The sequence below is a fragment of the Vespula pensylvanica genome, chromosome 8 (assembly GCF_014466175.1).
Source record: "Vespula pensylvanica isolate Volc-1 chromosome 8, ASM1446617v1, whole genome shotgun sequence".
Taxonomy (NCBI): domain Eukaryota; kingdom Metazoa; phylum Arthropoda; class Insecta; order Hymenoptera; family Vespidae; genus Vespula; species Vespula pensylvanica.
Genome location: NC_057692.1, coordinates 7709743 through 7722443, shown reverse-complemented (window position 1 = coordinate 7722443; position 12701 = coordinate 7709743). Strand labels below are relative to the sequence as shown.

General features: G+C 33.5%; 1 protein-coding gene across 13 annotated transcripts in view; it reads left to right on the top strand.

The window, feature by feature from the left end:
* LOC122631168 (venom dipeptidyl peptidase 4) overlaps window positions 1-12701 on the top strand; it is a 274219-nt gene that overhangs the window by 226605 nt on the left and 34913 nt on the right. For all 13 annotated transcript variants that reach the window (XM_043816493.1, XM_043816499.1, XM_043816500.1 and 10 more), the window contains 2 exons: window positions 4641-4693; window positions 9826-10028. In XM_043816493.1, coding sequence (XP_043672428.1) covers window positions 4641-4693; window positions 9826-10028 — 256 coding nt within the window. The remainder of the gene's footprint in view (window positions 1-4640; window positions 4694-9825; window positions 10029-12701) is intronic.

Genomic DNA, 12701 nt, shown 5'->3' with positions numbered 1-12701 from the left:
TTCAATAAAAATCAACGATAAAGTATTACAACGACAAGTTGATTAAATCAATAATGTTACATTCATCAATTATCGTTAAAAATATAAATTAGTTATTACAATAATTGATTATCATTTATATTAACAATGTGAAAAGATTTCTCTGATTACATTTAAATATTTTATTTAAATCGAACGAGTATACTTCCCCTTCGAGTCTAAAAACAAGAATGAATGCAACGATAGCAGGTGGATTCAGAATCGATGGAGAAAGAGAGAAAGAGAAAAAAGAGAAAGAGATAGATGAGAGTTGTGTAGAAAAAAGAGACAGAAATAACTGCGATGCTCCGTTAAACATTACTGGTCGACTCTGTGGTCGTTTGTTCGACGAGTTTGGAAACTACCCTTGTTTGATATGCGAATGGGGAAAACGATCATCGCCATGAAATTTCTCGAATCACATAGATAGTTATTTAACAAAACGATATTTCCAGTATTACCATAACGTTTATTAATTAAGTAGAGTTATATATTTTGCAGCTCGTTTGCCAAATGAATACTCTGAAATCGTGATATTATATCTTGTTGTGTTTTTTCTTCTTTTTTTTTCCTTTTTTTTTTTTTTTCTTTCCCAACCTAGTTTAACGAACGTGTTCGAAACAAGTCTATCGACATTCACCTGCAGGTGATGTTACTCAAATTGAAAGAGGAGGAAAACAAATTGGAACTAAAAATGTGCTTTGTTCGAAAAATTGACTTTATCTTTTCGCCGACGCGACGTCGTACAGTCTTTCCAAAACGTTTGATGAAAATTTTCATTAAAAAGAAAACAAAAAAAGTGAAATATGAAAAAGGATATGATAAAACGCTTTGATAAATAATAAATGATTAGTTATATGTATGTATACCGATTGAAAACTATGTTGTTCTTTTATCTGGAACATTGAAAATCCTACAAATATATACAAGTGTTGAAAAAGGAAAAAAAGATAAAAGAATGAAATGTTTTATACCTTCAGCCGAACATTTTTGGAAGGAAGAGCTTAACTCGAAAACTTGCGAATTTATAGGAAAGGTTCTCGTTCGTCGTCAGGATCGCTCGTGCTTTTGATAACCGAATTCTCTGTGTAATGTAAAAAAAGATCGGAATAAGGATGAAAGATATGACGGTGGACACGAAACGATATGACCGTCATTCGCAAAAGGTCGTAGAAAAATACTGATAGTAAACCTTCCTTTATATTAGAATATCGATATAGCTGTTGCTGCACAAAAATGAATAAATAAAATTTTTACATTATATATATATAAATATATATATATATATATAAAATGAAAAATTTTCTTTTAAAAGATGAATAATTCTCTTTGAATTAATAATAAATATACGAAATAAATAGATAAGGTATATAAGCATATCTGTACAGGTATATATATATGTGTGTATATGATATAAATTACTTTTCTTTAATATATATATATATATATATATATATATATATATTAAATTATCATATTAAATTATTATTTTATATGAAATCTTAAAAATCAATAAAATTGAATAAATCATATCGTTACAAATTATTAGATATTATTAATATTTTGTAATACGGATATTACAAGGATATCATCACAGATTCGACGGTATTCCATTGATAGAATTCCCAATAGGGTGCAGGCAAACTTTCGGCGTATCTTTCCAATATATTATTAATAGTTTCGAAGAAGGATGCGCGTGTCTGGAATTGTATATCCCAAAGTATGAACTTACCATTACGTTTAACGCATCGACAATCGCGGTTGTATTATCGAATATCTTTTCTACTTCGAGTTTCTAGACAGACACGATACTTATAATAGAAACTGTACGACAAACTTTATTATAATCTCGCGTTATCCTCTTCGTGGCTACCATTCGAAGAATAGATTATTAAAACTTTTATGTAACAAGTGGAATAAAGAAACTTTCTATAGAATTTTATAAATAAAGCATTAAATTCAAAAAAAAAAAAAAAAGATAATTTAACTTAACTTTTATACACATTTTCATACAATGCTTATTCCATTTCAATTATTTTAAAAAATTATATATATATATATATATATATATATATATATATATATATATATATATATACATATATATATGTCAGTATTATCATGAAAATAAACCATTAATAACTCTAACATTATTCTACGTTCATTGTAAGAATCGATCATTTATCTTACAAGACAAAGAGATCTGAAGAAACTCTCTAACGGGAAAATCGTTAAACGAGATAAGAAAACCGTACCATGTATCACCGCATCGGCAATCTTACTTGAACTACGGAACCCTTAGCAATAAAAGTGGAACACACGATAGCAGCACCTTTCTGAAAAGCCACAAACGAAGAAATATATCTACTTTCTTTCTATTTCTCTCTCTCTCTCTTTCTCTCTCTTTCTCGTTTACTCTCACGCTTATGCGAGTAGGTCGTAAAGCAAGCGCTGGTAGAAGTTTTATTGGGAATACGTTAGCGTCGATACATATTCGATTTTAGACGAAAGGATAGCAGAGTAGTGGGGGTAGTAAAGCATGGTGATGAGGGGTATGAGGGGTCGTGGTAACAGAACGAGCGTGCTTACAAATACCTTTCCTCCCGTTTTGAATTTCAATGCCGTCCGAACACAACGTCGTCTAACCGATCGATCGATCGACGATCCATCGCACGAGCGCTGTCTACATTTTCCTAGCTATGGGAATATAAAAGAGAACGCGAGACTGAAAATAGACGTCGTCGTCGCCTTTTTTCATGCCTTTTTGAAAGGATGACGATTGAAAAATTCAACAAACCGAATCGATTTCTTTCTATTATTTTCTATTTTTCTTCTTTTTCTTTCATCTTTTTTTCTTTCTTTTTTTTTTTTTATTATTTTAACCGATCATCGAGCGAAAAGTTCGCGTGTTAAAAAGTTTCTGATGAATTTATAAAATCGATTTCAGGATAAATAAGAACGAAACGCGTTGTAAAAAACAAGTCGCGAACTATTAGCTTCCCTCTCCTTCATCATGGTCACTTGATTTTCGATTAAACTGATCCGATTTAAACGAATCTTTCTACGAAATTCAATTTTCAAATTCGAAGTCTAGTATCTTCAATACAATAATGAATGACGAAAAAAAGATTATTACTAAAACTAACAATTTTTACAATAATATTTGTAATCTCAATACACCGAAATATTTTTACATCGAATTAGTATTCGGATCGTTCATGAATGTTACACGTCAGACCTCAGTATACCATTTTCAATCAAACGAGGAGATTTTCTATAGAATTCTCGCAATTCCACGTGCGAATAGTCGAAAAGGCGAGAAACGACGATACGATACGAAAATGAGCATCGATCTACACCGTGTTCTAGGCCGCGTTTATACGTGGTCATGCATTTCACAGAATCGAGGTAGCCTCGAATGCGTGAAAATGGCGTTATTCCGATCTTATCGGTCGGTCCGCTTGATTTATGATCGAGTCCTGAAAGAGTTAATGGAGGCAAAATAGCGTGGAGACGACCATGAATCGTTTCGTATCGAAACGAGCACTATCGATGCTCTCCGTTTTGATGGTGAACGTCGTTTGGTACACCATTCTCTGTATTCCCTACCCCATTCTCTCTCTCTCTCTCTCTCTCTCTCTCTCTCTCTCTCTCTCTCTTTCACTCTAGCACCTCGTTCGAACATAATTTATGATCGAGATGTAACTGTTAATCATTAACCGATCGCAGAAATCCCCGAACGATTTATCGCAGTTCCCTTTGGGGAAAAAAAGCTACGGGTTTATCCAGAAGCTTGAAATTTTTCAGAAAGTTAAATGGCGAAAAGTTATGGAGGAAGAAGTAGTATTGTAGTAGCAGTAGTACTAGTAATAGTAGTAGTAATAGTAGTAGTAACAGAAGTTAAATTTATCCATCTTTTTATGACGGAAACGATATCAAACGTTTGTACTTCTTTTTTTTTTACATCTGTTGGAAAACATCGTAGAAATATACAAAGTTTATAACGGACGTTAACGTTTTATGATGGATCATTCGAAACTATATGAAATTATTATAAATATTAATAAATTATACTTTCGATGATAACGATATTAAGAATATTCATAATTGTTTTCTTTTTTCTTCTTTTTTTATTTATATAGATATATGCCTTATAGATATGCCTTACGTATTTGTTTCTTTAGATCTTTCGAAATTTTAACAAATTCACGAGAAACCTCATAGTTCGTGTTCTCTTATACACAGTTCATTGCATAATAAATAATTCATTCGAATTTCTTAAACATTAACATCCATCCAATTTTTTCTAACCAGTATCGTATAGATCGATAAAGAAAATAAATTTTTATTATCGGTCTACAATCTACTTAAGATATCCTTAGTTACATGTTCCTTATACTTCGATGTAGAGTCCTGTCTGAGGAAAAAAAAAATATAACCTATCTACCTACCTCTCTCTTTCTCTCTTTCTTCTCTTAATTTCCTTGGCCTTCTCGTCCTTCTTATTTTATCCCTCGCTCTCTCGCTCTTTTCCCAAGTTCTCCTCGTTAAAGTCGTTCGCTTGGCGTCTTTGTTACCAGTAGCAGGCTCATAACAAGTAACCCGTTTACTTCTTGTTACAGCTATACCGGCACACATACCTGGCCCACTACAGGATCGTGAACCTGAAGACTCTGTAAGTAAACGAGCCATGCCTCGAGGGCGTTTACGATAATCATATCTCAGACTTATTCCCGTGGTCGAGTTTGGATTTGCATTTTAATCTCACATTCTCCTAGCGTTCTGGTAAGCTAGAGGGAGATGAAAAAGGATAGGAAGAGAGAAGGTTAGACAGAGAAAGAAGCTAGAGAGAAGACTAAGAGAGATGGAAGCCTAAGGCGTACTCTAGGAAAAGCCTGTAGCGTAGAAATTACAAACTGTGTGGGAATTTAATCCTAGCGTCGTCTTACCATCATCCTTTTCCGTTACACTCTCTACATTGAAAGAAAGAGAGAGAGAGAGAGACAGAGAGACAGAGAGAGAGAAAGAGAAAGAGAGAGAGAGAGAGAGAGAGAGAGAGAGAGAGAGAATGAGAGAGTAGTTTCCTTCGCGGATTTGAACGTTAACTCAGCATTTAAAGAACCCTTATATCACGACGAGAGTAAGCACTTTGCCATGTTGTTATTTTCTTCTCTCTCTCTCTCTCTCTCTCTCTCTCTCTCTCTCATTCAAGAAAAGTGAGAAAGAGAAACGAATGAGAGAGAGTTCAGAGACAACCAGGAGATTCGGAAATGAAATTACTTGCAAGAGAAAGAGGGAAAGAGACGGAGAGAAGGAGAGAGGGGAGGGGGAAAGAGAAAAAGAAGGAGAGAACGGAACAATTTACAATGTAATAGATGAAGTAGATTTTTTAATGGGTTTAATTTCTCTCCAAGGAGACAAGCATGGTTTGGTTGGAAAGGGCCGAAAAGGGTAAGGAGATATAAAGAGGGTAGAAACCGCGGCAAAGTTCAATTCTCGGAGGTCTCGCAGCGCTATATCGTCGGTTCAACCGTTGAAAACTTTCCTTCGAGCATGCCAACGTAAATTCACTATCCCTTTACTCTTTCCACTCTCTTTCTTCTCTTTCTCTTAAAGCACGATTAATCCACTCTAACTTCTAATATGTTTACTATCTCTTCTTCCTTCGAATAAGTTGCGTTAATGTTCTAACGTTTAACGATTAACACGATGTAGTTTATCTTTATAGAAAAAGAAAAGAAAAGAAAAGAAAAGAAAGAAGAAAGAAAGAAAATAAAAACTAATTTTATCTTTATAAAAAAAAAAGAAAGAAGAAAAAAACTAAAAAGCAGAAAGTAGTTTCGCGATATTAAGTAATGATAATATAATGATTTGTTAAGATATATAATTACCCATTCTTATCCTGTTACGTTGTGAGAATCGGTATCGAAGTAGTTTACCAAAGATGATATAAACGGTTCGAATGTTCGTTCGTAACTGAAAGCTGATACTCGTGAAAACAAAGAAAGCCATCTGGTTTCGCGTCCTTCATGATATTTGTCCCGACATTATTTACATCGACGAAACTATATAAAAACGATATATGAAATGAAACATTGACTCATCTTATTTCGACGATGTTTTTATTTTGAAGTTCTCTTAATGAACGATTATTTATGAAAACAAAGAGAGACGAAGAAAGAGAGAGAGATTCAATATTGAAAATCCTTAATTGGAAATATATACTATATCATTTTATATATTATTGGATTAACTTAATCATTAATGAATAATGATCGGAGAGAAAAGTGAAAGAGGACCTTTCGTCCAAAATTTTAACCCTCTTTCATCCCTTCTCAAATATCACAATTATGACCTTTACGACTTCCTGTATATGTAAAAATATAATTTTTCATAAAAAAAAGAGTATAAAAGAAACGTGCGAGCCATTTTGTAAAATGTACGAGGTACTACTGTCGATAATATTTTGTCTCTCTACTCTCTCTCTGTCTCTCTCTCTCTCTCTCTCTCTCTCTCTCTCTCTCTCTTTCCTTCTCTTTCTCTCTTAAGTATACGGAAAGTAAGTATAGCATGGGTAGCTTTTGTCAGGGACGAAAGTACCAACGACTTTTCCTCTCGTACTTTCCTACACCTGCACCTACCATAAAGGAACGCCACGGAAGAGAACGTAAACTCTCAACTTTTAAAAATCGTGTTATTTACATTATGTTTTTAATACCTAGCCAAGCGTAGTTCGCTTTCTCTACTTCTTTTGTAGAAAACTTGGACTTTTCCGTGGCCCTTTTGTCAACTTTTTTTCCACGTGCACGCGAACAAACGAACGAACGAGCTAGCTAGCTAGCTAGCTAGCTAGCGCGAGAAGCGTTATCACTACAAAAGCGTCGTTCTCGTTCGGTCCAACGCTCGACTGTAAAGATCGTTTAACAAACTCGCACGCATAGTTATAACTTTTTTCGTTACTCGCTCGGTCGAACTAGAACGAGTAATAAAATATTGTCGCCAGCTAGTGAGCACTTTAATGAATCGAAAATTTCGCGTGTTATCAAGTTCGCCGTTTGTTAAGATATAAAGAAGAACGAGCAAAATAATCGATCGTAGCTTTTGTAGATTTCGCTTATGGAAGTCCTTGAGAATTTGTGTATAAATAAAAGCGATATTATTATTTATTTCGTTCCTTATTGAAGATACGTATTTGCAAAAAACAAAAAAAAAGAACTAACAACAAATATTCCATAAATCTTGTACCTCTGGTATGAAACAATGATAAGATGAAACTCATATATTCGTTCATTAATAATCCTATGCAAAGTGATAAGTAATTAGAATAGACCACGTAATTTAGACTCGTGAGAAATATGCGTATGTAAGAGAAATGATTCATAAATGTTACTATATTCAACGTTTGTCGTGGTAAAGAGGCAAATAAGAGAAGAAAAGAAAAAGATAAGAAAATATTTTATTTCGAATTGAACGATTTAAAAAAATATAAAATCTAAATAAAATGAAAGATGATCGGTCCTGATATTTCTTTTCTATCGATGAGAAATGATTCGTTCTAAAATAGCTATTAAATGTTACGATAGCCGTAATGGTCGTTAATTCAACGTTTATTATCCGTATAGAGGATAAAGTATAGAAAAGATGATACCGAAAGGATCGGAGGAAAAGAAGGATGAATTGCGACTTTTAGCCAAGTGGCTGTTCTCACGATAGATAGAAAACGCGAACTATCGTCGTCGTGTCTCCGTGTCGGCATCGTTGTATCCTTGTCGCAAAGTATACATGAGAGGCTCGTATGCACAGAGAACAAAGAACTCGTAAGTTCCTTCCGCTTGTATATTTCTCGTGGAAACTGGTTGGTAAGAGAGGCAACTACTATACACGTCTATCATAAACTCGGTTTGTACGTCGCATGAATACCACCGACTTTATTTATGGCTTTTCAAGAAGAAGTTTGCCTTTGAGCTAGACGAGAAGTAGTAATATCTACGAAGGTACAGTCAAACTCACGATACGCCCGGATGCGGGCTAGTACCACTAGGTAGGATACCGACGAATCGTTATAAAAACTTTTCGTCGATTCTACACGATCAATTTAACGCATGCCAAACTGGATATTTCATAAATCGTGGATATTTTATAAAGTCGTACCGGATGACGGTAGAATAATTTCGTCGAACAAATCGTACGATACGTACGATTAAAATATTCGATAGATCGAATAAATGTTTATCTCGTGGAACGAAGACAATATTTCTTTTCTTTTTTGAAATTTTATTAACGTTTATTTCATTAACGAGTTTAAATATCGTCGGGGAAATATAGATATAACGCGATGAAATCGAACGATAGATACTCTCGTTATTGGAGTTAACATTTGAAGAAGAATGTTTAATAATATTTAATTATAGAATAGTTAATAACATTTCTAAGTTTGACGATAATAACGGGAGATATTTGTGTCATATTCGAAAGATTAATTTACAAAGTTAGAAGAAATAAATTTATTTTTCCGATACATAATCTAATTTTCTTCTACTGGTTGACCATGTCAAAAAATGTGATGATTTTTCTATGACACATGACGAAGGTATCTCTACCAAAACGACAATATTCCAGGGTGATTCGTTCGTTCGTTCGAAATAAATCTTTGAAAAGTTTCGAATGGGACATGGTAGGTGAAAACTCGGCTTCGAGGAATCTAATACCGATGTAGAACGTAGTCAGAAATGACGGTGGCTTGTTTGAAGAATTCATTTTAACTTTCACAACTCGTGATAAAATGTTGTAAACTTTATAGAACGTGCCTTTGGTGAGAATCGTCCTCCTCGCGAGAAAAGTCTATCTCTCGGAAAGGAACATAGAAAAACAAAATAAAAATAAAAAAAAAAGAATAAATAAATAAATAAATAAAAATTAATATATCCAAAAGCATCGACATTTGAAGATTTTCTATAAAAATAATTCACTGAATTATAAAATTTATAGAAACGCAAGAATAATTTTCTTTCTTTTTCATAAACGTTGTCAAACCAATCTATGAAAGGATGCTTTGTTTTATGCTCGAATAAATATCATATTTTCCGTGCATACGTACGAGAGACATCTGAGTATTTCGTAATATCTTGCGCATCCGTGGCAACCATCGAAGACACTTTCTGGAAGGAAGACAAGTTATTCTCTTTCCTGTTATTTTTCCAAATAATCGGCAAACCGATTCAAGATAAATTACGAAGATATTTTTATCAAAGTAGAAAAATTGAAATATCTTCGAGTAACCATTTTTCAAAAAACAAAAACAAAACAAAAACAAAAAAGAGAAATCTATAATCGTCATAAAGTTGTGTAATAAATCGATAGAAAATTTGCATTCTCGTTCGAAATATTTACTCGTTCTCGTTCGAAACAATAGAAAATTTATTAAACTCGAAACATTTAAAAATAATGATATCTACGAGGAATCTAGAAAAACGAAATAATAATTTAAGCTTCCAAGATATAACAAATTTTATGACACACTTCTGGCATCACTTTCAGAGCTGTACTATGACTCAAAGATAACGGTCTACGCAATTAAAGCGTCGTTACTCCATGTGCAGTAAAACGTGGCCGCCCGAAATTTTGAGAATGTCGTGCTGGAATGCAATTTCGTGGGAGTCGCGCCAACGATGGCGACGACGTTGACTGTACGGCGACGACCGTGTGCGACAAAACTTCGTTAAGAATAGAAACGTGTAACGACTCTATGAAATAACGAGACGTAATCTCGTTTTCCAAATAAAGTTTCGACAACGGAAATATTTTCAGAACGGAGACTGCATTGATGGCGGCGAATGATTCTGTATCCCTTCAACTTGCAACCTGGGCACCAACCGGAAACGCTTTGATCTATGTTCATCAGAATAATATCTTCTATCGACTGGAAGCTGAGGTTCCAACAGATTATCAGATAACCGATAGTGGAGTTTTCGGTACGATCTACAACGGCGTACCTGATTGGGTTTACGAAGGTAAGTTCAAACCTTTTTATACATAGATTAATTTATCTTTGATCCTTTTCGATAATTGGATAATAATAATAATGATGATGATATAAGATCCTTGAATATGTTTCTAGCTTTCTTCTGAATTTACATGATATTGTTTAAAAGATATTCATGGTACGAGAAATATTTCGGAATAAAATAGAAAATGTAATTTCCGTTCAAATTTTTACATTTGGATATTTTCTTGTACGATATCGTTTTTGTTTCTATTATATATATTTATATATTTTTTTTTCGAAATAAGGTAGATTTTTATTTTAACGTTAACTAACCGAAGTAACCTATTATACTTGTTAGTAGTCTTCCGAGACATTACGAGCGAGTTACGCGATGTTCCCGCGAGACTCCAACGTATAACGATTCCTATCTTATTCCAAGCTTCTCTCTCTCTCTCTCGCTCTCTCTCTCTCCTCTCTATCTCTTTCTCTCTTTTTCTTTCATCCTCTTTATTATGGAGCTTTAAGTTTCTTCTGATCTTTCAAACATCTATTTACCATGGGATTAATTCGCTATAAAAAGCAGAGAGTAATAGGATTAAAATTATTCGTTTCCTTTTGAGAAACATTGATAAAAAAAAAAAAAAGAAATAATAGCTTCGAGTAAATACATTTAAACGATTAAGAAATTATTTTTGTTTATTTATTTTATATTTATTTTACTTCTCTCTTCTTTTTTTATTTCTTACTTTTTTATTTCTTTATTATTATTAGTTTTTTATTTTTTTTTTATTTTTTTACGAAAGAAGAACATTAAACAGATTGAATGTTTGAACGAAATCTGTGACATCGCATCGTCGTTACGTTTCTCGACATTTTTAATATCTCTAATGTGTCCGAAATTACTTGACGATACTTGACATACATATGTATATATATATCTATGTAGATGCGTTACGAATTGAATGCACGATTCTATATTTTTTTGTTTTTACGTTGGCCATTTTCTCTCTATCGAAAAACCTTTCTCTGTTCTTCCTTTTGTTTCTTTTATAGTCGTCTCGAAGATTTTTGCACCAAGGTATATTTCTATTTCGCACGGAACAATAACGTACACCATACTGTGCGCAGGTAGCATCGTACCACCGACGGTAATACACATAGCTGATGTTCGGAGAGACATCGCCTGCGTTTGCATATTTCCGGAGCTTTCATCAGCTATGCTCTTTCTAGGTTCCTTCACCTCGCATTTCGTCCTTACCAACAATGTCCCGCATTTCTCTTCTTTCGCTTAGTCGAAACGAATGAAGCGTAAAAATTCATCAGGGAATTTTGCTTTAGTCGAAAAAATAAAAGAGAGAAAAAACATGAAAATTAAAGAACGAAAAGGGAGAATTTCGTTTATTTTATCGTTCATTTTAAATCCAAAAGTTTTAGAAAAAAACGTTCGTCCGTACGATAAACAATTTGTAAAATTATGCATTATATATGCGAGCTTGAATGATATTAAAACGAAATAAACATTAAAAATATCAATCAAAATATTTTCTTCTAAAATAACAAAACGAGTTTTATTGATTGATGCCTTATTTCATTTCACTTTTTAATTTAACTTCAAAGGGGATTTCGAAAGAGAAAAATATATTTTGAAATATATTTTTCATAAATATTATAACAGCTTATTTAGTTGTTTTTCCCGAGGATTGATAAGAAAAAGGCAATAACTCGCAAATAAGCTCCAGCGTGAGTGTTAAACGAACGTATAGAAATAACATTTTTGAAGAAAACGCGTAATAGCGTAGGACAAAGCGGGAGCATCGTTAAAATTACTTTGTAAATAACGTTGTATTCGTCAACGTGCTCGAAAAATTATAATATCGCGAAAGAGGGAAAAGAAGAAATGAAAAAAGAAAAAAATTGGGGACAAAGGGAAATGAAATGAAACGAGTGATAAAGAGATGGGAGAAAGAGAGAGGAGAGAGAGAGAGAAAGAGAGAGAAAGAGAGTTTGACTATATCGACGAATGAAAAGAGAAAACTCCAACGTTATGGAGGTAAAATGAGCAAGACAAGAAGCAACTTCGAACGTATTTTATTGGATCAAAACCCTTCTTCTTAGAAGGAAAATGCGGCGTCTGCAATAAAAAAGAACGACGAATAACTTTCTTTTTCTTTTTCCTTATCTCTTTCCTTTTCCTTTCCTAGAAGCGAAAAGAGGAACAACCGGCGTTAAGGTATAAAAGCGTAGGATAAATTTTAGTACAAGCGTAAAAGCCAAAGAATAAACACGAAAAATGCGAAGGGAGAGTGGATAGGTATTCTAGCACGTGCTAGGGAGTAAAAGTTGAGTCGGATGTCTTTAGGGCTCCTAGAAAGAAACGAAAGTGGCGTAAAAGCAGATGAGAAAGAACAACCTGTACAAGAACGAGGAACCTATTTCCTCGATATACTTAAGTCGTACAGTGACAAATTAACGGCGAGCTCGAACGGATGGTTTCTTCTATGGTGACTCGAGTGGAGTGATGGAAAGAAAGCTCTTACAAGGAAAAGAAGAAATAAAAATAAATAAATAAATAAATAAAAATAAAAGTCCACTTATATTCTCCGTACCATCAAAAAGACTGAACTCGATTCTGAATTACTATCTAAGGAGAATGTACAAATCGTGATAGTTAATTATTTTCAATTACAATCGTATGAAA